Genomic DNA, 27,004 nt, shown 5'->3' on the forward strand with positions numbered 1-27,004 from the left:
CATCACGCGACAGAGTGTGCTGCAACGGATCAAGTCAAATCAAGGCTAGTACTGTTCTATTCACAAAACGTACCTTCCCATAGAGGATATTTTGGGTGCCTAGCATATTTGATGTTATGACAATTTGACAAGGACTTGGCAACAGACTGATCAATTGATGTAATTAAGAATTACATTTTGGAGTTTTTGTGCATGAGTGGGTTTGATTAGAGTTGAGTGGGGAAATCGAGTACTGACATTATTCTGTAAAACTAAGGTAATTGGGTGCTTATTAAGCAATGGGGTTTGTGAGTGCTGTAGTGTTGCAGGATTAGAGGTCTTTATTTTTTGGATTGCTCTGAAGTTGACTACTTTCATTTACTTTCCTGATCGGATGTGGTAAGATTGCCACTAATCAATAATTTGGTAAAATAAAATAAAATAAAATAAATGGATACAAATAAATACATTGATGAATAAATTAATTGATTAATTAATTAATTTTGGGAAGAAAAAGAAAAAAAAGAGGGAACAATAAGCTACATAGTCTAAAATAATGAAATAATTTACAATAAAGGAATATAAAAGAGTTGTTACAAGGGGGGGAAAGGACATAAAAACTATGAAAGTAATTACTCCTGTTGATGTAGTAGAAAATAGTAATCCTTTAGTTAATGGTATTGCAAGGTTATCTGGAAAAGGGAATAAACGTTGGCCTGACATTGAACAACCATGGCTAGTGGAAGGGACTCTTAACCCTGACGTCATCAACATAATGAAAGTGATTGAATAATAGAGAGAGGAAAAGCAGAAACTACGATAAAGATGAATCCAAAACTCCAAAAGTAGGAAGAAAACGAGATGTCTGAAACTAAGGGTGGAGTGAGGTTCAGGAGGATGGAACTTGAAGATGAAGATGATGATGATGATCAGAGTGATTGAGAAGAGATCATGGGTGGAGATGACTCTGTGATCAGAAGGAAGTTGGCAAGAGAGGAAAGAAGAAGGATACTAGAGATTTGATCTCTGATGGAAGTTGAAGGAAGAAGAAGGATACTAGAGATTCGATCTCTGATGAAAGTGAAGATGGAGAAAGCGATAAAGATTTGGAGATTAAAGGTGCTTTATGTTCAAGAGGATTTTATCCTACAATGATTAGCAAAGAAGAAATAGAAAGAGATATAGACTGATGCGTATCATGCCTGGATAAGGGGAATAATTTAGAAGAAGTAAGAACTGCAAAGAACAACTCAAGAAGCTGAAGATACAGAAGAGAAAAAACTGCTGAGAAAAGGATCCCAAGAATTGGAGAAGAATAATACATTGAGGCCAAGGAAAGAGAGCACAAGTAAGAAGATGATGCCAGTGTCACGCTCGTTGACTGAGATACGGACCAAGGCGCAGCATGATAAGCGTACATCTTTATTTGTACAGGCCGGACCGGGCTGGGAACACGCACCACTGGCTTGGTGCGGGGAGCAGGAACAGGCCGGGCCGGACTGGGAACACGCACCACTGGCTTGGTGCGGGGAGCCGGAACAGGCCGGGCTGGACTGGGAACACGCACCACTGGCTTGGTGCGGGGAGCCGGAACGGGCCGGACTGTGGACACGCACCACTGGCTTGGTGCGGGGAGCCGGAACAGGCAGGGCTGGACTGGGAACACGCACCACTGGCTTGGTGCGGGGAGCCAGAACGGGCCGGGCCGGACTGTGGAGGCGGACTGGAGGTCTGGAGCGGAGAGCTGACACAACCCGTCCTGGCTGAATGCCTATTTCCACACAATATGTGTGAGGCATCAGCACAGGACGTACGGGGCTGTGCACTCGTACTGGCGCTACAGCACGTGGCACTGGCGCAGGATATACGGGACCGAGGAGGCGTCCTGGAGACCACGAGCGTTGAGCCGGCACACCCCGTCCTGGCTGACATGTGCGTGGTGCTAGCACAGGACGTACAGGACTGTGCCGGAACACTCGCGGCACAGTACGTGGCTCCGCATAACACGGAGCCTGCCCAGTCACACGCTTCCTAGCCTGAGTACGGGGAGTTGGCTCTGCTCTAACTCTAGGCTCCGCTAACCACCCTTTAGCCCCCAAAAAAAATTATTGGGGCTGTCTCTCGGGCTTCCTCCTCGGCCGGTACCCTCTGCATTGCCGCTGCTCCTCTCTGTAGCGCGCCTCCACAGTCTCCTCCCAAGGACGGCGATCCATTCCGGCCTGAATCTCTTCCCAAGTCCAGGATCCCTTCCCGTCCAGGATCTCCTCCCAAGTCCAGGCTGTCTGTTCCTGGACACGCTGCTTGGTCCTCTTTTGGTGGGATCTTCTGTCACGCTCGTTGACTGATGATTCGGACCAAGGCGCAGCGTGATAAGCGTACATCTTTATTTGTACTTAACACACGAAGCAAAACAACAAACAAACGAAACGTGAAGTCCTGGGTTACACAACACAAACCTGTACGGAACAAGATCCCACAAACTAACTGGTGCCAACAGGCTGCCTAAGTATGGTCCCCAATCAGAGACAACAAGCTACAGCTGTCTCTGATTGGGAACCACCCTGGCCAACATAGATCAACACGATCTAGAACAAAAACATAGAAAATAATACATAGAAAATCCACACCCTGGCTCAACATTTAAGAGTCCCCAGAGCCAGGGCGTGACAGCCAGATGATATTTCGAGGACAGAACCTAGAATATAAGCCTTTGAAGAATACCGATATGTCAACAACTAGAAAGAACAGGACCAAGAAACTCTCAGAAAACTTGATGAAATACAACTGGGGGGAGAATAAGAAGGAGAAGAAAAGCTTTGGTTATGAAGAATCAGTGTGCACCAAATCAACAATCACTGCTACAGCTTCAACTGAACAAGGTCAAATGCAATTGTACCAGCCACAACTAGTGGTACAAGTTGTTTCATATTCAATAACCAGTTTCTGGACTGAGACAGAATTGGAGAGGAAGCGGACGAGAAGGCTTAGGAAGAGGAAGAGGAGGAAGATTCAAGCCATACTTCCAGCAATCTTCAGAAGTGTGTTATAATTGTGGACAGGTTGGTCACTTTGCCCGTGAGTGCAATGGGCCAGAAGGAAACATCAGAGGGAATTTCAGAGGAAGATACAGGAGCAAGTGAAGATCATCTGGAGGACCGGTGAACCCTTATAGGGGCCCGGAGCAAGGATTCTAGAGGTGCCCAGAAGATCCGAAAGGGGGGTGTCAGCTGGTAGCACCAGTTAGGGGAAAAATATCCAACAATTGAGGTGAAAATAAACAACGGACCATTGGAAGTGATGATGGATAGCGGAACGGCTTTTATCTGTGTTCAGCCTGAAGAGGTTACACATCTCACTATGTCAAATCAACTAATTAGGACAGGGATTCGAGGGAGTGAAAAAGTTGATTACACTTAAGGAACCAATTGAGCTCTGCTATGAAAATTAGAAAATTACAATACCCATACTGGTATCAGAACATATACCTATTGCATTGTTGGGAAGAGATGCATTGTGTAAGTTGAATTGTAAAATAAGATGTACTCCAGACGGCTGTCTGGTAGAAGTGCCAAAGGAAAAGGTTTACCAATTGTTGATGATGACAGAGATGGATTAGTCTATAGTATTCTGGATTGGAAATCTCAGTGAAGATTTTTGAAGCAGGCTAAGATATGGAAGAAATTTAAGGGGGAAAAATGCCAGATGCGAGGCTTCTGGAATATCCATTTCAACTCAGCTGAAGTATTTCAAGAATGCTGCCCAATTGAACTCAGAGGAATGGTTGAGTCATCAACCAAAGAAAGTTCAACTCAGCTTATGTTGAATAATTTTAGGACCACAAGGAGCAGCTATGAAGATAAACACAGATGATTATCTGGATAAAGAATTGGAGATTGAGAAGAGTGCAACATGTAATCTAGTTGGTTTCTGAAGGCCATGAGCAGAAGCAAATAGGAGAAATGAAGACAGAAGCAGAGAAAGCTGTGTTGTACTGATGAAAGAGAATTGGGGGATTTGGAGGAGTGAAAATCAGCGATTTCTCAAAATCATGATTTCGGCTCAAGGACAAGGAGAGTCATAAGCTGTACGCATGAGACATGAATATATTTGCAGTGTGAAGATGGATTGAGAATCTATTAAAGAGGAGATGTTGCAAAAAGTTCAAGAATGTTTGTGATATCAAAGTAGTACTGATATTGGACTTGTGAAATCAGCCCAATTGAGGTGAAAGTTTAACTTCAACCAGGAGGCAGACCTCCTTGGAAGAATCAGTATCCATTGACAGATGAAGCAATCCAAGGCATTGAACCAGAAATTGAAGGACTTTCAAAAGCAGGTGTTTTGAAGACAATGAAAAAATCCTTAGAGTAGCAATCAATTGTTGTTTTGGGAGAAACCATGAGGGGTTGATAGTAGCGCCTTTGGACCAATTAGGTCTGATGATTTAGGAAGCTAGGGGGTTAGCTAATGTTGCAAGGGGGGAGATTAGGAGAAAGATTATAAAGGAGTAGGGTTTTTGGGAATCATATTTGCTTGAATAGATTGACTATGTCATAGGAAGGAAAATAAGGTTTACAGGGGCTGTTATTCTTGGTTACATTCCTACACCAAGAGGGGAATAAGATGTCAAATTAATAGGCTAAAAGATGCTCAATCGTTTGCCAAGTTCTTGTGTAAAGAAGTCATAAGCAGGTGGGGACTTCCCGATCACATATCCTAAAATTAGTGGGAAAGGAATTTGTGGATAAATCAGTGAAATGGTTTTTGAAAAAATTCGTGGGAAAAAGTCAGACTAAAAAGTTAAGAAAACTAGAATTGAAGGAACTCTAGGACAGTCAGCTAAGCTTCAATGTTAGTAGTAAAAGAGAGAGAACAGTGGTGAAGGGAAATTTAGAGTTCAGTGGGAAGATAGATATGGTAGGAGTTTAGATCTGTTAGGAGCAGTTGCATTGAGAAAGTATGCGTTGCTGAATGATAAGAGAAGAATGAAGATTGAGGGTGATTATAGTCTATGTGTACAATTCCCAGCAGGGGGATCAAGGTGATTATAAATGTAATTTTTATAATCCACAATTTGAAAGTGAGGGATTAGAGTTGGGACTGAGAGTTAATGTAGTGACACTAGTGGTGATAGATGGAAATACAAGTAAAGAGTTAAAAGCTTTGGGGAAAATCGATGAATCAACAACAATGACATCAACACTTCAGTCTATTATAACAACAGTGAGAAGCAATTCAATCACAGGTCAGTTCACAGCTCTTTCATACAGATCATTTATGTCAACGACTCACCCTCAAAAGAACCATTCATACTTCAGTAGTAGAACTCTGAAATTCTTATTTACATAATTATCTGGGCATCGATTTACCACTTTTAACCATGTTGTATTTGTTCCAGTAGGCCTACTTTCAAATACTGAAATATATCTCTTATAAAATACCGCACAGAGATTTGTAGCCTACAATTGTCTATATTGTTGTCCAAAAACTAAGTACAGATATCTCCATTGTTTATTTATTTCTTGTCAATGAGGGGATTAGATTGTCTGGCCCGAGTTAGCCTGGTAGGAGGAGTTTGCGCCGGGTGAAAAGTGACTGCATTCGTTTTGGAACCTGGGTGTGTGCCTCCTGGGTGTGCCTCCTGGGTGTGTACCTCCTGGGTGTGTGCCTCCTGGGTGTGTACCTCCTGGGTGTGCCTCCTGGGTGTGTACCTCCTGGGTGTGTACCTCCTGGGTGTGTACCTCCTGGGTGTGTGCCTCCTGGGTGTGTACCTCCTGGGTGTGTACCTCCTGGGTGTGTACCTCCTGGGTGTGTACCTCCTGGGTGTGTACCTCCTGGGTGTGTGCCTCCTGGGTGTGTACCTCCTGGGTGTGTGCCTCCTGGGTGTGTGCCAGGTGAAAAGCCCACGGCGAAGTCGACTCAAAACAAAAGTCACGTAGCCCGCCTACGCTATTAAGCACGTGGAGTAATGAGTAGGATTCTGTGTTTTCACACTCAAACGTGATTTAATTTGATAAAAACGCTTTATTTGCCTTCCCAATGAAAACTAGTTTGAAAATTCAAACATATATTTGATGGAAAAGAGATGTATGTTTTTGGACGATGCACTATGCTGCCCTGTTGACAACACAGCCACTTTCATTGAATGGGCAGAGCTTCGCAGATTACTGTCGCACATGACTTTTTCCCCCCTTAGATCTGACTTCACTGATAACTACTTTATTGAGGAGAAATGTACTTAATATGACTGTGATATGTGGTTGTCCCAGCTAGCTATCTTAAGTAGGCTAAACTAGTTAGCTGCATTTGCTAGCTAAGTAAGGGAAAGTGGAAAAAAAGACAAAGCTCTCTCTCCCGTCTCCTTCATTTTTGAATAATTTAATTTGTTCAAAACTGTTCAACAATTGTCTTTCTCTCTCTTTGTTGTACCAAATTGTATGCACTGCAGTGCTAGTGTGGCAAAGTGAATTGTATAGTTTCCATCAACCTCGCTCACACTGCGCCGCAATGTAGATATCAAAGAACACCGCAGTTCGCAGGCAGAGTAGTGGGTGAAACCATTACTTCAGAAAAAAGGTGTGATATAAATAAAGTTTCCTTTCATTATGTGTTGTCGAATTCATACAAATATTTGCTGCCATTGTATTAAGGTTGGCAATACGAGAGGTCTTCAGACTTCCCATTTTTTTATTATTTTCCTTGAAAGAACAACTAGTGAGTTTTGAGTGCTTCTCCCCAATTTGGAAAGTTGGTCTGCCTGCTCTTCACTCAGAGAGATATTTTTTAGTTGTTTCCTTCATTTTTTATATTTAAATATATATATATATATATATATATTTTTTTTTTTCTGAGAGCAGGTTGGTGTCTCCTTCCTACTGGGGTAGCAGTAAATGTAAAAGTTGACCAACTGAAGGGGAAGATTCCCGGTGTTTGTGATGCTCGTCGTTTGGTGCGACGCAGACAGGGTGGCGAGACGGGAGAAACAGAAGAGTCGTTGTCTGTTCTTTTGAGGTTTGATGTTGAGTCTTTGCCCGACAAAGTGAAGTTAGGATATATAAGTTATCCAGTACGAGCTTTTGTGCCGAATACATTACGTTGTTACAGGTGTCAAGCTTATGGGCATGTGGCAGCAGTATGTAGGAGGGAGGTGTGAGAAGTGTGCAGAAGGGCATGAGACTAAGGAATGTGTAGCATTGGGGAAAGTAAAATAAAAAACATAAATTGGTCATTTAGCAGACGCTCTTATCCAGAGCGACTTACAGGAGCAATTAGGGTTAAGTACCTTGCTCAAGGGCACGTCGACAGATTTTTCACCTAGTCGTCTCAGGGATTAGAACCAGCAACCTTTCGGTTACTGGCACAACGCTCTTAACCACTAAGCTACCTGCCGCCCTTGAGGTGGTATGTGCTAATTGTAGGGGTGGCCATGGGGCTGGGGATCAGAAATGTCCCGTGCGAGAGAGGCAGGTTGAGGTTTCCAGGGTAGAGAGGCAGGTTGAGGTTTCCAGGGTAAGAGTAGTGCAGAAGTTGTCTTAAGCTGAGGCAGGGAAGGAAGTAGAGGAAGATGGGTCAAGGGGGAGGATCCTGAGAGGAGTGGTGGGAGGAGTAGATCTGTACCAGTACAGAGGGATAAACCAACAAGTGATATATGTTTCAGTAAGATTGTCTATTTAGCGTTTATAGCAATGGTAATCAACTGCAGGGATGGAATGTAAGTCGCAGAAAATAGAGGTTGTGGTGGCAGCTGCAGAGAGGTATTTGGGTGTGCGAGACTTGACATCAGAAGAGTTACAGGGTGTGTTAAGTGGTGGTGTCCCATCCTTTCAGGTTGTTGGTCCTCTGTAGCTCAATTGGTAGAGCGTGGCGCTTGTAACGCCAGGGTAGTGGGTTCGATCCCCGGGACCACCCATACGTAAAAATGTATGCACACATGACTGTAAATCGCTTTGGATAAAAGCGTCTGCTAAATGGCATATTATTATAGGTAGGACTAAATAGATTTAAATAGTGGAGTAGGGTGGTGTTATTTTTAAAATTATTATTATAAAAAATAAATGTGAGTGTAGTGTTAGATGGTAGGGTATTTGTTTATTTGTTTTTTCAAGCAAAGTATAAGAGAGTTGTCCTCCAGTCCAGTAGGTGGCGGTAATGCAACATGTATTGGATGCCAACCGCCGTTAAACCTCATCGAAGAAGAAGTGTCTCCTTCCTCTGTACATATAAAACTGCATAACACAACAGTGTCTTTGGAAAACTGGTTCATATATCCCAAAGTCGACTGAATGACCGAAGCGTCTCAGAGTAGGAGTACCGATCTAGGATCAGGTCCCCCCCCCATCTTATTCATAATGATTTAAAAGGCAAAGCTGATCCTGGATCAGCACGTTTACACAGGCAGCCCAATTCTGATCATTTTTTCCCCCTCACTAATTGGTCTTTTGACCAATCAGATCAGCTTTTTTGCCAATAACTGGGCAAAATATCAGAATTGGGTTGCCTGTGTAAACTCAGCTTTAGAAAATGTCTGAATAGGAGCCCTGATTCAGCTAATCAATTTAGCCACATGTCTGGGCTTCAAATCAAATTGTCACATGCACCGAATACAACAGGTGTAGAACTTCCAGTGAAATGCTTACTGACAAGCCCTTAACCAACAATGCAGTTTTAAGAAAAATAAGTGTTAAGTAGAAAATAGATTATCAGTTTAAATCAGGTGTTAGTGCTGGGCTGGAACAAAAGCCTGCTAGCTCTCCAGGAACAGAGTTAGTGGACACTGTTTAGAGAATGAGAATCGCTGAGGGATCCACAAGACAGTTTTTCTGGAGTTCCAATGAATTCCCTTCAGACAAAGACAGCATCCTGTTTTATGAGTGAGAAAAAACATGCAACACTTCTGATTTTCTAAAACAGGCAAAAGGACAACATTTCCTCAACAAGGTCTGTGCTGTAAGACAAAGGAAAATAATTTAAGTTTGGACTTAAAACAAATGTTTTTTTTTTTGCATTCTCTCAATTTGCTACGAGAGAAGAGAGAAACTCTTTATCAGTTAATACAAACATGATTTGGGAATTCATGAATTCTCTCTTCTCTTCACAGTTTGGGCAGATACGAGGCCAGGCGCCCGAAAACAAACCAAAAATTACAAGTGTCATTGCCAGTTACAGCAATACTGCTACCCAGTACATCAAATACTCCCATCATGTACTGTCTCAGACCTCACAGTGCATGATTTGATTGTTACTGTAGAAACAACCGATGAACAGAAATACTAGGGCCATTGTCTCTTTCCACTGACTGGTAATGAGAATAACTTTCTGTGACATGATAAACCTGATTTTGACTTTAAGTTAATCAACAAAGACGGAATGAGAGAGAGAGAGAGAGAGAGAGAGAGAGAGAGAATGACAGAAAGGGAGAGACAGAGAGAGAGAGAGGGAGAGAGAGAGAGAATGACAGAAAGCGAGAGAGAGGGGGAGAGAGAGAGAGAGAGAGAGGGAGGGAGGGAGAGAAAGAGAGAGAGAGAGAGAGAGAGAGAGAGAGAGAGAGAGAGAGAGAGAGAGAGAGAGAGAGAGAGGGAGACAGAGAGAGGGAGGGAGAGAGACACGTAAAGAGAGGTATAGGATGCATGCTCAGTGCCATGCAGCTGTTTTGTTTAATTATTATGTTTTGATCCAGGGTTTGGAGAAGTCCTCATCTCCTCCTCACTCCTTCACATTACTCCTCATTCCTCTAATCCTCTTCTTCACTCTTCCTTCTCTCGTCCTCATTACTCCTTCCTCTTCTTCTTCACTTTTCCTCCTCCTCTCCTCCTCACTTCAGCTCCTCCACCTCCCGTTTGACCTCTGTTACGTAGTGGTGATCCTTCCCATGAGCCACTTCCATAATGGCGATCGCCTGCACAGAAAACAGGATATTACACGTTACCCATCAACGTTTGTTGGTCATCACCATCTGGCCAAGTTGCAAGGTCATAAACCCTGCCTGTATCTACAATACCTCTTCTTAAAATCGGATTTTAAACCTAACCCTAACACCTAACCTTAACCACACTGCTAACCTTATTCCTAACCCTAACACCTAACCTTAACCACACTGCTAACCTTATTCCTAACCTTACATTAAGACCAAAAAGCACATTGTTGTTTTCATTCATTTTTACGATATAGTCCATTTTGACTTTGCAGCTTGGCCATCAGGTGGGAAACCATAGATCAGGGATCTCTAACTGCCAGAGAGCTACAGAGTTTGCAGGCTTTTATTTCAGCTCTGCACTAAACACCTGATTCAATTGATCAAAGGCCCAGACTGAACCAAGAATAACTGAATAAGGTGTGTGTGTGTGTGACAGGGTTGGGGTCAATTCCATTTCAATTTCAGTCAATTCAGAAAATAAACATTTTCCTCATTGAAAAGCATGGAAGAGAATTGGAAACGTCAGTGTACTTCCTGAATACCCTGGTGAATGACGAGGCGTTACCTCCTTTAACGCCTTGACTCCCTGGTTCTTCCTCTCCAGTCCCAGGTATAGTCGGCCCAGTTTCAGGTACATGGAGGCCACGTTCAGAGAATAGGCTGGGTAGTGGATACTGGACGCACAGGAGAAGAAATAATCAGTGGTGTAGTGGAAGGTAAACGCTGTTTATGCACTTTTTATTTTTATTTTGGCTGTGCGTTAACCCACCTTTTGCGGACAAATTGAAAGTAAAAAGGAGCGTTACTTTACTCGCAGCGAACGAACGGCAATGACCATTTACCCACCTATTTCTTTTTTTACCACTACATCACTGGAAATAACACAACTAAACATTTCACTTACGTGTGTGTGTGTGTGTGTGTGTGTGTGTTGCCTGGAAAGTGTGTGCTTGCAGTGGAGGCTTCTGAGGGAAGGACGGCTCATCATAACGGCTGGAATGGAGTCAACTGAATGGTATCAGACACACGTTGGTTTTTCATGACTCCATTCCAGTCATTATGATGAGCCGTCCTCTCCTCTCAGTAGTCTCCACTGTCATGGTTGTATGCATTTGTTACCTGTATGGTTGTATGATCTTCTCTCCGTAGCTCATGGCTCCGTCCCAGTCCTGCATGTACAGACACACTCCCATGGCCTGGTACATCATATGCAGCATGTACACGTTAGTGTCTGCAAATATGGAGCCCATCTTCTCCTGGCTCAACTCGCAGATCTCCAGCAGGTCACTAGGGGGTGCTGAAGAGTAAAGGACTCAACACAACACAGACTGACTGAGGCCTCATTCAAAAACAAGCCCTAGGGGCCCTCAAATTCAAATCTGGACCTGGAAGCCAGTTCCACTGATCTTTTTCCATTCTTTCAGGGATCGATTTAGACCTGGGACACCAGGTGGGTGCAATTAATTATCAGGTACAATAGAAAACCAGCAGGCTCCGGACCTCGTAGGGTCAGAGTTGATTACCCCTGCCCTAGGCTCTTCTCCCAAGAGTCCCTACCCCCTAGGCTCTTCTCCCAATAGTCCCTACCCCCTAGGCTCTTCTCCCAAGAGTCCCTACCCCCTAGGCTCTTCTCCCAAAGCTAAGGCTCTTCTCCCAAGAGTCCCTACCCCCTAGGCTCTTCTCCCAATAGTCACTACCCCCTAGGCTCTTCTCCCAAGAGTCCCTACCCCCTAGGCTCTTCTCCCAAGAGTCCCTACCCCCTAGGCTCTTCTCCCAAGAGTCCCTATCCCCTAGGCTCTTCTCCCAAGAGTCCCTACCCCCTAGGCTCTTCTCCCAATAGTCCCTACCCCCTAGGCTCTTCTCCCAAGAGTCCCTACCCCCTAGGCTCTTCTCCCAAGAGTCCCTACCCCCTAGGCTCTTCTCCCAATAGTCCCTACCCCCTAGGCTCTTCTCCCAAGAGTCCCTACCCCCTAGGCTCTTCTCCCAATAGTCACTACCCCCTAGGCTCTTCTCCCAAGAGTCCCTACCCCCTAGGCTCTTCTCCCAAGAGTCCCTACCCCCTAGGCTCTTCTCCCAAGAGTCCCTAACCCCTAGGCTCTTCTCCCAAGAGTCCCTACCCCCTAGGCTCTTCTCCCAAGAGTCCCTACCCCCTAGGCTCTTCTCCCAAGAGTCCCTACCCCTTAGGCATTCCATGTTTATTTCAAAGGGCATTCCCTAAACCAATGTGTCCAATGAGCACACAGTCCAGGTATAAAATAATTAGGCTATGGGCTAACGTTCATAACATTGGCTGTGCAGAAGTGATTTGTGGGTAAAAGGGCAGATTCCTTCTAGTGTGAGAAGCTATTGAAGGTCCAGTCATATGGTAGGTTGCTGAGTGGTACTGAACCTACTCCACGACATGTCACCTACAGCACAGGAACAGAATACGTGACGTATCTACAGCGCACCACACGCCCCACTGTCGATCAAACCTCCCACACTGTATCCAGACACTAAAGAGGGACCAGCCAAAACACTCTTCTGCTTGTGTTCTTTTATTTATATTTTATTTCCTTGTCTTATTTACCGATCGTTGTGCTTCTTGTCTATTGATGACTTTACTACTCTACTTTACACTGAAGGAAGAGTGGCTAGTCAGCATTTCACTGTACGGTTTACACCCGCTGTATATTGTAAACTTTGATTTGAGGGTTACATTTACATTTACATTTTAGTCATTTAGCAGACGCTCTTATCCAGAGCGACTTACAGTTAGTGAATACATATTTTTTTTTATACTGGCCCCCCGTGGGAATCGAACCCACAACCCTGGCGTTGCAAACGACATGCTCTATCAACTGAGCTACATCCCTGCCGGCCATTCCCTCCCCTACCCTGGACGACGCTGGGCCAATTGTGCGCCGCCCATGAGTCTCCCGGTCGCGGCCGGCTGCGACAGAGCCTGGATTCGAACCAGGATCTCTAGTGGCACAGTTAGCACTGCGATGCAGTGTCTTAGACCACTGGGCCACTCAGGAGACTAGTTAGAGGGGGGAGACAGAGAAGGTGTGAGAGAGAGAAGGAGGTAGAGAAAGTGACGGGGGGGACAGAGATGGACAGAGAAGGTATAGAAACGAAGAGGTTTACAGTACAGAGAGCAGAGAAGGTATAGAAACGAAGAGGTTTACAGTAGAGAAGGTATAGAAACGAAGAGGTGTACAGTAGAGAAGGTATAGAAACGAAGAGGTGTACAGTAGAGAAGGTATAGAAACGAAGAGGTTTACAGTAGAGAAGGTATAGAAACGAAGAGGTTTACAGTACAGAGAGCAGAGAAGGTATAGAAACGAAGAGGTTTACAGTAGAGAAGGTATAGAAACGAAGAGGTTTACAGTAGAGAAGGTATAGAAACTAAGAGGTTTACAGTACAGAGAGCAGAGAAGGTATAGAAACGAAGAGGTTTACAGTAGAGAAGGTATAGAAACGAAGAGGTTTACAGTAGAGAAAGGAAAGGATATTCTTGTAGTGCTTAGCTCTACGGAACTCTTCAATAACATTCCTGGCGTAGCGAACCATCTCTCTGACCTCCTCTGGCTCGGGGGGAGAGCTCAACTTACGAAGCTCCATCTTAGCTCCATCCTAGAAAGAGGGAGGGAGGAGAGAGGGAAGAAGAGAGAGAGGAGAGAAGATCCAAGTCAGGGTTTGGGGTAAAACAGGGCTAGAATGGCTCCAGAGGGGAATGCATGTATTCTAGTTTGGACACAATGAGGACACACTCCGACCTATAAACACACAAACAGACCAAGAACACGGAGTTCTGCAGTCTTTACTGCAGTGCGTCCCACACCGTTGCTGCATTCACAGTGTGTGACCCACCCAGTTTTAGGAGTTGTCTAGTCCCTGTCTAGTATGGGAGGAGGTAAGAGGGGAGGGTACACATTTAGGTTTTTGCCCTAGCACTACACAAAGGTATTCTCTCTCTTTCTCTCAAAGGTTTGATGAGTTGATTGGTAAATCCACCTGATTCCACTAATCAACTCATCGTCAAACATTTGATTATTTGAATCAGCTGTTTAGTTCTAGGGCAAAAATGTGCACCCGGGGGGGGGCACCAGGACCGAGTTGGGGAAATGCTGCTATAGACAGCAGAGGGGAATCAAAGCGTTGCAGTTATTGTTATGACAAGTAGAGACTACAAAAGGACATTTCCTGACAAAAATGTGTGTGCTTGAAGTATTTAAGGTTGTGAAATAGTAGTAGTAGTAGTAGTAGTAGTAGTAATAGCAGTAGTAGTGGTAGTAGTAGTAGTAGTAGCAGCAGTAGTAATAAACTCAGCAAAAAAAGAAACGTCCTCTCACTGTCAACTGCGTTTATTTTCAGCAAACTTAACATGTGTAAATATTTGTATGAACATAACGAGATTCAACAACTGAGACATAAACTGAACAAGTTCCACAGACATGTGACTAACAGAAATTGAATAATGTGTCCCTGAACAAAGGGGGGGGGGGGGGGCAAAATAAAAAGTAACAGTCAGTATCTGGTGTGGCCACCAGCTGCATTAAGTACTGCAGCGCATCTCCTCCTCATGGACTGCACCAGATTTGCCAGTTCTTGCTGTGAGATGTTACCCCACTCTTCCACCAAGGCACCTGCAAGTTCCCTGGTATTTCTGGGGGGAATGGCCCTAGCCCTCACCCTCTGATCCAACAGGTCTCAGACGTGCTCAATGGGATTGAGATACGGCCTCTTCGATGGCCATGGCAGAACACTGACATTCCTGTCTTGCAGGAAATCACGCACAGAACGAGCAGTATGGCTGGTGGCAGTGTCATGCTGGAGGGTCATGTCAGGATGAGCCTGCAGGAAGGGTACCACATGAGGGAGGAGGATGTCTTCCCTGTAACGCACAGCGTTGAGATTGCCTGCAATGACAACAAGCTCAGTCCGATGATGCTGTGACACACCGCCCCAGACCATGACAGACCCTCCACCTCCAAATTGATCCCGCTCCAGAGTACAGGCCTTGGTGTAACGCTCATTCCTTCGACGATAAACGCAAATCCGACCATCACCCCTGGTGAGAGAAAACCGCGACTCGTCAGTGAAGAGCACTTTTTGCCAGTCCTGTCTGGTCCAGCGACGGTTGGCTTGTGCCCATAGGCGACATTGTTGCCGGTGATGTCTGGTGAGGACCTGCCTTACAACAGGCCTACAAGCCCTCAGTCCAGCCTCTCTCAGCCTATTGCGGACAGTCTGAGCACTGATGGAGGGATTGTGCATTCCTGGTGTAACTCGGGCAGTTGTTGTTGCCATCCTGTACCTGTCCCTCAGGTTTGATGTTCGGATGTACCGATCCGGTGCAGGTGTTGTTACACGTGGTCTGCCACTGCAAGGACGATCAGCTGTCCGTCCTGTCTCCCTGTCTCCCTGTAGCGCTGTCTTAGGCGTCTCACAGTACAGACATTGCAATGTATTGCCCTGGCCACATCTGCAGTCCTCATGCCTCCTTGCAGCATGCCTAAGGCACGTTCACGCAGACGAGCAGGGACCCTGGGCATCTTTATTTAGGTGTTTTTCAGAGTCAGTAGAAAGGCCTCTTTAGTGTCCTAAGTTTTCATAACTGTGACCTTAATTGCCTACCGTCTGTAAGCTGTTAGTGTCTTAACGACCGTTCCACAGGTGCATGTTCATTAATTGTTTATGGTTCATTGAACAAGCATGGGAAACAGTGTTTAAACCCTTTACAATGAAGATCTGTGAAGTTATTTGAATTTTTACGAATTATCTTTGAAAGACAGGGTCCTGCAAAAGGGATGTTTAGTAGTAGTTTAGTAGTAGAGATGGCAGTAGGAGTAGTTTAGTAGTAGAGATGGCAGTAGTAGTAGTTTAGTAGTAGAGATGGCAGTAGTAGTAGTTTAGTAGTAGAGATGGCAGTGGTAGTAGAGATGGCAGTAGTAGTAGAGATGGCAGTGGTAGTAGAGATGGCAGTAGTAGTAGTTTAGTAGTAGAGATGGCAGTAGTAGTAGTTTAGTAGTAGAGATGGCAGTAGTAGTAGTTTAGTAGTAGAGATGGCAGTAGTAGTAGAGATGGCAGTGGTAGTAGTTTAGTAGTAGAGATGGCAGTAGTAGTAGTTTAGTAGTAGAGATGGCAGTAGTAGTAGAGATGGCAGTAGTAGTAATTTAGTAGTAGAGATGGCAGTAGTAGTAGTTTAGTAGTAGAGATGGCAGTGGTAGTAGAGATGGCAGTAGTAGTAGAGATGGCAGTGGTAGTAGAGATGGCAGTAGTAGTAGTTTAGTAGTAGAGATGGCAGTAGTAGTAGTTTAGTAGTAGAGATGGCAGTAGTAGTAGTTTAGTAGTAGAGATGGCAGTAGTAGTAGAGATGGCAGTGGTAGTAGTTTAGTAGTAGAGATGGCAGTAGTAGTAGTTTAGTAGTAGAGATGGCAGTAGTAGTAGAGATGGCAGTGGTAGTAGTTTAGTAGTAGAGATGGCAGTAGTAGTAGTTTAGTAGTAGAGATGGCAGTGGTAGTAGTTTAGTAGTAGAGATGGCAGTGGTAGTAGTTTAGTAGTAGAGATGGCAGTAGTAGTAGTTTAGTAGTAGAGATGGCAGTAGGAGTAGTTTAGTAGTAGAGATGGCAGTAGTAGTAGTTTAGTAGTAGAGATGGCAGTGGTAGTAGTTTAGTAGTAGAGATGGCAGTAGTAGTAGTTTAGTAGTAGAGATGGCAGTAGTAGTAGTTTAGTAGTAGAGATGGCAGTGGTAGTAGTTTAGTAGTAGAGATGGCAGTAGTAGTAGTTTAGTAGTAGAGATGGCAGTAGGAGTAGTTTAGTAGTAGAGATGGCAGTAGTAGTAGTTTAGTAGTAGAGATGGCAGTAGTAGTAGAGATGGCAGTAGGAGTAGTTTAGTAGTAGAGATGGCAGTAGTAGTAGTTTAGTAGTAGAGATGGCAGTGGTAGTAGTTTAGTAGTAGAGATGGCAGTAGTAGTAGAGATGGCAGTAGTAGTAGTTTAGTAGTAGAGATGGCAGTAGTAGTAGAGATGGCAGTGGTAGTAGAGATGGCAGTAGTAGTAGTTTAGTAGTAGAGATGGCAGTAGTAGTAGTTTAGTAGTAGAGATGGCAGTAGTAGTAGTTTAGTAGTAGAGATGGCAGTGGTAATAGTTTAGTAGTAGAGATGGCAGTGGTAATAGTTTAGTAGTAGAGATGGCAGTGGTAATAGTTTAGTAGTAGAGATGGCAGTGGTAATAGTTTAGTAGTAGAGATGGCAGTGGTAATAGTTTAGTAGTAGAGATGGCAGTGGTAGTAGTTTAGTAGTAGAGATGGCAGTAGTAGTAGAGATGGCAGTAGGAGTAGTTTAGTAGTAGAGATGGCAGTAGTAGTAGTTTAGTAGTAGAGATGGCAGTAGGAGTAGTTTAGTAGTAGAGATGGCAGTAGTAGTAGTTTAGTAGTAGAGATGGCAGTAGTAGTAGTTTAGTAGTAGAGATGGCAGTAGGAGTAGTTTAGTAGTAGAGATGGCAGTAGTAGTAGTTTAGTAGTAGAGATGGCAGTGGTAGTAGTTTAGTAGTAGAGATGGCAGTAGTAGTAGAGATGGCAGTAGTAGTAGTTTAGTAGTAGAGATGGCAGTAGTAGTAGAGATGGCAGTGGTAGTAGAGATGGCAGTAGTAGTAGTTTAGTAGTAGAGATGGCAGTAGTAGTAGTTTAGTAGTAGAGATGGCAGTAGTAGTAGTTTAGTAGTAGAGATGGCAGTGGTAATAGTTTAGTAGTAGAGATGGCAGTGGTAATAGTTTAGTAGTAGAGATGGCAGTGGTAATAGTTTAGTAGTAGAGATGGCAGTGGTAATAGTTTAGTAGTAGAGATGGCAGTGGTAATAGTTTAGTAGTAGAGATGGCAGTGGTAGTAGTTTAGTAGTAGAGATGGCAGTGGTAATAGAGATGGCAGTGGTAGTAGTTTAGTAGTAGAGATGGCAGTAGTAGTAGAGATGGCAGTGGTAGTAGTTTAGTAGTAGAGATGGCAGTGGTAGTAGTTTAGTAGTAGAGATGGCAGTGGTAGTAGTTTAGTAGTAGAGATGGCAGTGGTAGTAGTTTAGTAGTAGAGATGGCAGTGGTAGTAGTTTAGTAGTAGAGATGGCAGTGGTAGGAGTTTAGTAGTAGAGATGGCAGTAGTAGTAGAGATGGCAGTAGGAGTAGTTTAGTAGTAGAGATGGCAGTAGTAGTAGTTTAGTAGTAGAGATGGCAGTGGTAGTAGTTTAGTAGTAGAGATGGCAGTGGTAGTAGTTTAGTAGTAGAGATGGCAGTAGGAGTAGTTTAGTAGTAGAGATGGCAGTAGTAGTAGTTTAGTAGTAGAGATGGCAGTGGTAGTAGTTTAGTAGTAGAGATGGCAGTAGGAGTAGTTTAGTAGTAGAGATGGCAGTAGGAGTAGTTTAGTAGTAGAGATGGCAGTAGTAGTAGTTTAGTAGTAGAGATGGCAGTGGTAGTAGTTTAGTAGTAGAGATGGCAGTAGTAGTAGAGATGGCAGTGGTAGTAGTTTAGTAGTAGAGATGGCAGTAGTAGTAGTTTAGTAGTAGAGATGGCAGTGGTAGTAGTTTAGTAGTAGAGATGGCAGTAGTAGTAGAGATGGCAGTAGGAGTAGTTTAGTAGTAGAGATGGCAGTAGTAGTAGTTTAGTAGTAGAGATGGCAGTGGTAGTAGTTTAGTAGTAGAGATGGCAGTAGTAGGAGTTTAGTAGTAGAGATGGCAGTGGTAGTAGAGATGGCAGTAGGAGTAGTTTAGTAGTAGAGATGGCAGTAGTAGTAGTTTAGTAGTAGAGATGGCAGTAGTAGGAGTTTAGTAGTAGAGATGGCAGTAGTAGTAGTTTAGTAGTAGAGATGGCAGTAGTAGTAGTTTAGTAGTAGAGATGGCAGTAGTAGTAGAGATGGCAGTAGGAGTAGTTTAGTAGTAGAGATGGCAGTAGTAGTAGTTTAGTAGTAGAGATGGCAGTAGTAGGAGTTTAGTAGTAGAGATGGCAGTAGTAGTAGTTTAGTAGTAGAGATGGCAGTAGTAGTAGTTTAGTAGTAGAGATGGCAGTAGTAGGAGTTTAGTAGTAGAGATGGCAGTAGTAGTAGTTTAGTAGTAGAGATGGCAGTAGGAGTAGTTTAGTAGTAGAGATGGCAGTGGTAGTAGTTTAGTAGTAGAGATGGCAGTAGGAGTAGTTTAGTAGTAGAGATGGCAGTAGTAGGAGTTTAGTAGTAGAGATGGCAGTAGTAGTAGTTTAGTAGTAGAGATGGCAGTAGGAGTAGTTTAGTAGTAGAGATGGCAGTAGTAGGAGTTTAGTAGTAGAGATGGCAGTAGTAGTAGAGATGGCAGTAGTAGTAGAGATGGCAGTAGTAGGAGTTTAGTAGTAGAGATGGCAGTAGTAGTAGTTTAGTAGTAGAGATGGCAGTAGGAGTAGTTTAGTAGTAGAGATGGCAGTAGTAGGAGTTTAGTAGTAGAGATGGCAGTAGTAGTAGTTTAGTAGTAGAGATGGCAGTAGGAGTAGTTTAGTAGTAGAGATGGCAGTAGTAGGAGTTTAGTAGTAGAGATGGCAGTAGTAGTAGTTTAGTAGTAGAGATGGCAGTAGGAGTAGTTTAGTAGTAGAGATGGCAGTAGTAGGAGTTTAGTAGTAGAGATGGCAGTAGTAGTAGTTTAGTAGTAGAGATGGCAGTAGGAGTAGTTTAGTAGTAGAGATGGCAGTAGTAGGAGTTTAGTAGTAGAGATGGCAGTAGTAGTAGTTTAGTAGTAGAGATGGCAGTAGGAGTAGTTTAGTAGTAGAGATGGCAGTAGTAGGAGTTTAGTAGTAGAGATGGCAGTGGTAGTAGTTTAGTAGTAGAGATGGCAGTGGTAATAGTTTAGTAGTAGAGATGGCAGTGGTAGTAGTTTAGTAGTAGAGATGGCAGTAGGAGTAGTTTAGTAGTAGAGATGGCAGTAGGAGTAGTTTAGTAGTAGAGATGGCAGTAGTAGTAGAGATGGCAGTGGTAGTAGTTTAGTAGTAGAGATGGCAGTAGTAGTAGTTTAGTAGTAGAGATGGCAGTAGTAGTAGTTTAGTAGTAGAGATGGCAGTAGTAGGAGTTTAGTAGTAGAGATGGCAGTAGTAGTAGTTTAGTAGTAGAGATGGCAGTAGGAGTAGTTTAGTAGTAGAGATGGCAGTAGTAGGAGTTTAGTAGTAGAGATGGCAGTAGTAGTAGAGATGGCAGTAGTAGTAGTTTAGTAGTAGAGATGGCAGTGGTAGTAGTTTAGTAGTAGAGATGGCAGTAGTAGTAGTAGTGGTGGTAATAGGTTATGGGTTAGTTATAGTGACCCTATAATATGGTGGTTTGTAGTTATTAGGTTTTTACAAGTAAAGAAGTTGTACTGTATCTTAGACCGGGTTAAACTGTACCTTATCAGCTTATTGTACTGTACCTTATCAGCGTATTGTACTGTACCTTATCAGGTTATTGTACTGTACCTTATCAGGTTATTGTACTGTACCTTATCAGGTTATTGTACTGTACCTTATCAGGTTATTGTACTGTACCTTATCAGCTTATTGTACTGTACCTTATCAGGTTATTGTACTGTACCTTATCAGGTTATTATGCTGTACCTTATCAGGTTATTACACTGTACCTTATCAGGTTATTGTACTGTACCTTATCAGGTTATTGTACTGTACCTTATCAGGTTATTGTACTGTACCTTATCAGGTTATTGTACTGTACCTTAGACCGGGTGGCACACTCATCACACACGCAGGTAAAGAAGTAAGAATCTCTCAGTCTCTCGTTCCTGTCGTCCGTCGGGTAGAGCAGGTCAATGTAACTGTTGAAGATCTACACAGAGGGACAGGAAGGAGTTCATAAGGTCAGGGTCAGAGGTCAGGGTTAGAGGCCAGGGTTAGAGGTCAGGGCCAGAGGTCAGGGTTAGAGGCCAGGGTTAGAGGCCAGGGTTAGAGGTCAGGGTTAGAGGCCTGGGTTAGAGGCCAGGGTTAGAGGCCTGGGTTAGAGGCCAGGGCCAGGGTTAGAGGTCAGGGTTAGAGGCCAGGGTTAGAGGCCTGGGTTAGAGGCCAGGGCCAGGGTTAGAGGCCAGGGCCAGAGGTCAGGGTTAGAGGCCAGGGTTAGAGGTCAGGGTTAGAGGCCAGGGTTAGAGGTCAGGGTTAGAGGCCAGGGTTAGAGGCCAGGGCCAGGGTTAGAGGTCAGGGTTAGAGGCCAGGGTTAGAGGCCAGGGTTAGAGGCCAGGGCCAGGGTTAGAGGCCAGGGTTAGAGGCCTGGGTTAGAGGCCAGGGAATAGAGGCCAGGGAATAGAGGCCAGGGTTAGAGGCCAGGGTTAGAGGCCAGGGTTAGAGGCCAGGGCCAGAGGTCAGGGTTAGAGGCCAGGGTTAGAGGTCAGGGTTAGAGGTCAGGGTTAGAGGTAAGGGTTAGAGGCCAGGGTTAGAGGTCAGGGTTAGAGGCCAGGGTTAGAGACCAGGGTTAGAGGCCTGGGCCAGAGGTCAGGGTTAGAGGCCAGGGTTAGAGGTCAGGGTTAGAGGTAAGGGTTAGAGGTAAGGGTTAGAGGCCAGGGCCAGAGGTCAGGGTTAGAGGCCAGGGTTAGAGGTCAGGGTTAGAGGTAAGGGTTAGAGGCCAGGGTTAGAGGTCAGGGTTAGAGGCCAGGGTTAGAGGTCAGGGTTAGAGGTAAGGGTTAGAGGCCAGGGTTAGTGGCCAGGGTTAGAGGCCTGGGTTAGAGGCCTGGGTTAGAGGCCAGGGTTAGAGGCCAGGGTTAGAGGCCAGGGCCAGAGGCCAGGGCCAGAGGCCAGGGTTAGTGGCCAGGGTTAGTGGCCAGGGTTAGAGGCCAGGGTTAGTGGTCAGGGTTAGAGGCCAGGGTTAGAGGCCAGGGTTAGAGGCCAGGGCCAGAGGCCAGGGTTAGAGGCCAGGGTTAGAGGCCAGGGTATGTGTGTACAGTATGTGTGTGTTCAGTCCAGGTCTCACCTCGTCTCCAGGCTGGATGTCCTGCACGGCTCGTACCTCTGCTACTGTCCCCCTGTAGGTGACGATGACGTTAGGACTACAACTATGGTTCATCAACGCTACACTGGAGAGAGAGAGAGAGAGAGAGAGAGAGAGAGAGAGAGAGAGAGAGAGAGAGAGAGGGAGGGAGAGGGAGAGGGAGAGGGAGAGGGAGAGGGAGAGGGAGAGGGAGAGGGAGAGAGAGGGAGAGGGAGAGGGAGAGGGAGAGGGAGAGAGAGAGAGTTAGATAATACCTTTGGTGATAACTTTGTGTCATCCATCCTCAATGATTTATAATGTGTGTACTGTCCCTGTACTGCCATTGCAATGGTGTGAATGGGGTCAGACAGAGATGACATTGTAGACTTACTCAGGGAACACAGCAGAGCCCAGGTGAGACAGTTCCTCATCCTCTATAGTGAAGCCATTACAGTTTACCTACAGGGGGGGGCGGGGAGAGCAACAGGGGGGGCGGGGGGAGAGCAACAGGGGGGCGGGGGGAGAGCAACAGAGACAATTATTGTTGCTTAAACATATTGTTCATCTATGTAATCCTTTATATACAATGCTTTGGCAACAGTGGCAACAACCCATTCATGCCAATAAAGCATATATTAAATTGAATTGAGAGTGAGCGAGCGAGCACCAGTGTAATGCCAAATACAAGGCATGTTAAAGTGGTCTGTCCTGACTAATGTACTGAAACTAAACGCTATAGGTTAGATCCCTCAGGTCTGTCCTGACTAATGGAATGAAACTAAACGCTATAGGTTAGATCCCTCAGGTCTGTCCTGACTAATGGAATGAAACTAAACGCTATAGGTTAGATCCCTCAGGTCTGTCCTGACTAATGTAATGAAACTAAACGCTATAGGTTAGATCCCTCAGGTCTGTCCTGACTAATGGAATGAAACTAAACGCTATAGGTTAGATCCCTCAGGTCTGTCCTGACTAATGTAATGAAACTAAACGCTATAGGTTAGATCCCTCAGGTCTGTCCTGACTAATGTAATGAAACTAAACGCTATAGGTTAGATCCCTCAGGTCTGTCCTGACTAATGGAATGAAACTAAACGCTATAGGTTAGATCCCTCAGGTCTGTCCTGACTAATGTAATGAAACTAAACGCTATAGGTTAGATCCCTCAGGTCTGTCCTGACTAATGGAATGAAACTAAACGCTATAGGTTAGATCCCTCAGGTCTGTCCTGACTAATGGAATGAAACTAAACGCTATAGGTTAGATCCCTCAGGTCTGTCCTGACTAATGGAATGAAACTAAACGCTATAGGTTAGATCCCTCAGGTCTGTCCTGACTAATGGAATGAAACTAAACGCTATAGGTTAGATCCCTCAGGTCTGTCCTGACTAATGTAATGAAACTAAACGCTATAGGTTAGATCCCTCAGGTCTGTCCTGACTAATGGAATGAAACTAAACGCTATAGGTTAGATCCCTCAGGTCTGTCCTGACTAATGGAATGAAACTAAACGCTATAGGTTAGATCCCTCAGGTCTGTCCTGACTAATGTAATGAAACTAAACGCTATAGGTTAGATCCCTCAGGTCTGTCCTGACTAATGGAATGAAACTAAACGCTATAGGTTAGATCCCTCAGGTCTGTCCTGACTAATGTAATGAAACTAAACGCTATAGGTTAGATCCCTCAGGTCTGTCCTGACTAATGTAATGAAACTAAACGCTATAGGTTAGATCCCTCAGGTCTGTCCTGACTAATGGAATGAAACTAAACGCTATAGGTTAGATCCCTCAGGTCTGTCCTGACTAATGTAATGAAACTAAACGCTATAGGTTAGATCCCTCAGGTCTGTCCTGACTAATGGAATGAAACTAAACGCTATAGGTTAGATCCCTCAGGTCTGTCCTGACTAATGGAATGAAACTAAACGCTATAGGTTAGATCCCTCAGGTCTGTCCTGACTAATGTACTGAAACTAAACGCTATAGGTTAGATCCCTCAGGTCTGTCCTGACTAATGTAATGAAACTAAACGCTATAGGTTAGATCCCTCAGGTCTGTCCTGACTAATGTAATGAAACTAAACGCTATAGGTTAGATCCCTCAGGTCTGTCCTGACTAATGTAATGAAACTAAACGCTATAGGTTAGATCCCTCAGGTCTGTCCTGACTAATGTCCTGAAACTAAACGCTATAGGTTAGATCCCTCAGGTCTGTCCTGACTAATGTAATGAAACTAAACGCTATAGGTTAGATCCCTCAGGTCTGTCCTGACTAATGTAATGAAACTAAACGCTATAGGTTAGATCCCTCAGGTCTGTCCTGACTAATGGAATGAAACTAAACGCTATAGGTTAGATCCCTCAGGTCTGTCCTGACTAATGTAATGAAACTAAACGCTATAGGTTAGATCCCTCAGGTCTGTCCTGACTAATGTAATGAAACTAAACGCTATAGGTTAGACTCCTCAGGTCTGTCCTGACTAATGTAATGAAACTAAACGCTATAGGTTAGATCCCTCAGGTCTGTCCTGACTAATGTAATGAAACTAAACGCTATAGGTTAGATCCCTCAGGTCTGTCCTGACTAATGGAATGAAACTAAACGCTATAGGTTAGATCCCTCAGGTCTGTCCTGACTAATGGAATGAAACTAAACGCTATAGGTTAGATCCCTCAGGTCTGTCCTGACTAATGGAATGAAACTAAACGCTATAGGTTAGATCCCTCAGGTCTGTCCTGACTAATGTAATGAAACTAAACGCTATAGGTTAGATCCCTCAGGTCTGTCCTGACTAATGTACTGAAACTAAACGCTATAGGTTAGATCCCTCAGGTCTGTCCTGACTAATGTACTGAAACTAAACGCTATAGGTTAGATCCCTCAGGTCTGTCCTGACTAATGTAATGAAACTAAACGCTATAGGTTAGATCCCTCAGGTCTGTCCTGACTAATGGAATGAAACTAAACGCTATAGGTTAGATCCCTCAGGTCTGTCCTGACTAATGTAATGAAACTAAACGCTATAGGTTAGATCCCTCAGGTCTGTCCTGACTAATGGAATGAAACTAAACGCTATAGGTTAGATCCCTCAGGTCTGTCCTGACTAATGTAATGAAACTAAACGCTATAGGTTAGATCCCTCAGGTCTGTCCTGACTAATGGAATGAAACTAAACGCTATAGGTTAGATCCCTCAGGTCTGTCCTGACTAATGTAATGAAACTAAACGCTATAGGTTAGATCCCTCAGGTCTGTCCTGACTAATGGAATGAAACTAAACGCTATAGGTTAGATCCCTCAGGTCTGTCCTGACTAATGGAATGAAACTAAACGCTATAGGTTAGATCCCTCAGGTCTGTCCTGACTAATGTAATGAAACTAAACGCTATAGGTTAGATCCCTCAGGTCTGTCCTGACTAATGTCCTGAAACTAAACGCTATAGGTTAGATCCCTCAGGTCTGTCCTGACTAATGTAATGAAACTAAACGCTATAGGTTAGATCCCTCAGGTCTGTCCTGACTAATGGAATGAAACTAAACGCTATAGGTTAGATCCCTCAGGTCTGTCCTGACTAATGGAATGAAACTAAACGCTATAGGTTAGATCCCTCAGGTCTGTCCTGACTAATGGAATGAAACTAAACGCTATAGGTTAGATCCCTCAGGTCTGTCCTGACTAATGTAATGAAACTAAACGCTATAGGTTAGATCCCTCAGGTCTGTCCTGACTAATGGAATGAAACTAAACGCTATAGGTTAGATCCCTCAGGTCTGTCCTGACTAATGTAATGAAACTAAACGCTATAGGTTAGATCCCTCAGGTCTGTCCTGACTAATGTAATGAAACTAAACGCTATAGGTTAGATCCCTCAGGTCTGTCCTGACTAATGGAATGAAACTAAACGCTATAGGTTAGATCCCTCAGGTCTGTCCTGACTAATGTAATGAAACTAAACGCTATAGGTTAGATCCCTCAGGTCTGTCCTGACTAATGGAATGAAACTAAACGCTATAGGTTAGATCCCTCAGGTCTGTCCTGACTAATGGAATGAAACTAAACGCTATAGGTTAGATCCCTCAGGTCTGTCCTGACTAATGTCCTGAAACTAAACGCTATAGGTTAGATCCCTCAGGTCTGTCCTGACTAATGTAATGAAACTAAACGCTATAGGTTAGATCCCTCAGGTCTGTCCTGACTAATGTAATGAAACTAAACGCTATAGGTTAGATCCCTCAGGTCTGTCCTGACTAATGTAATGAAACTAAACGCTATAGGTTAGATCCCTCAGGTCTGTCCTGACTAATGTCCTGAAACTAAACGCTATAGGTTAGATCCCTCAGGTCTGTCCTGACTAATGTAATGAAACTAAACGCTATAGGTTAGACTCCTCAGGTCTGTCCTGACTAATGTAATGAAACTAAACGCTATAGGTTAGATCCCTCAGGTCTGTCCTGACTAATGTAATGAAACTAAACGCTATAGGTTAGATCCCTCAGGTCTGTCCTGACTAATGGAATGAAACTAAACGCTATAGGTTAGATCCCTCAGGTCTGTCCTGACTAATGGAATGAAACTAAACGCTATAGGTTAGATCCCTCAGGTCTGTCCTGACTAATGGAATGAAACTAAACGCTATAGGTTAGATCCCTCAGGTCTGTCCTGACTAATGTAATGAAACTAAACGCTATAGGTTAGATCCCTCAGGTCTGTCCTGACTAATGTACTGAAACTAAACGCTATAGGTTAGATCCCTCAGGTCTGTCCTGACTAATGGAATGAAACTAAACGCTATAGGTTAGATCCCTCAGGTCTGTCCTGACTAATGTAATGAAACTAAACGCTATAGGTTAGATCCCTCAGGTCTGTCCTGACTAATGGAATGAAACTAAACGCTATAGGTTAGATCCCTCAGGTCTGTCCTGACTAATGTAATGAAACTAAACGCTATAGGTTAGATCCCTCAGGTCTGTCCTGACTAATGTAATGAAACTAAACGCTATAGGTTAGATCCCTCAGGTCTGTCCTGACTAATGTAATGAAACTAAACGCTATAGGTTAGATCCCTCAGGTCTGTCCTGACTAATGGAATGAAACTAAACGCTATAGGTTAGATCCCTCAGGTCTGTCCTGACTAATGTAATGAAACTAAACGCTATAGGTTAGATCCCTCAGGTCTGTCCTGACTA

General features: G+C 44.1%; 1 protein-coding gene across 1 annotated transcript in view; it reads right to left on the bottom strand.

Annotated features, from left to right (window-relative positions):
• Positions 1-9,518: 9,518 nt before the first annotated feature.
• Positions 9,519-27,004, bottom strand: part of LOC121539107 (N-lysine methyltransferase SMYD2-A-like) — a 35,605-nt gene continuing 18,119 nt past the window's right edge. Inside the window, exons 6-12 of the mRNA XM_041847364.2 lie at positions 22,209-22,276; positions 21,821-21,923; positions 20,579-20,689; positions 13,390-13,510; positions 11,012-11,186; positions 10,458-10,566; positions 9,519-9,874 (exon numbers count right to left, since the gene is read on the bottom strand). Of these exons, the coding sequence (XP_041703298.1) occupies positions 9,791-9,874; positions 10,458-10,566; positions 11,012-11,186; positions 13,390-13,510; positions 20,579-20,689; positions 21,821-21,923; positions 22,209-22,276 (771 nt within the window). The 3' untranslated portion in view covers positions 9,519-9,790. The remainder of the gene's footprint in view (positions 9,875-10,457; positions 10,567-11,011; positions 11,187-13,389; positions 13,511-20,578; positions 20,690-21,820; positions 21,924-22,208; positions 22,277-27,004) is intronic.

The sequence above is a fragment of the Coregonus clupeaformis genome, chromosome 25, assembly GCF_020615455.1.
Source record: "Coregonus clupeaformis isolate EN_2021a chromosome 25, ASM2061545v1, whole genome shotgun sequence".
In the NCBI taxonomy this organism is placed as follows: domain Eukaryota; kingdom Metazoa; phylum Chordata; class Actinopteri; order Salmoniformes; family Salmonidae; genus Coregonus; species Coregonus clupeaformis.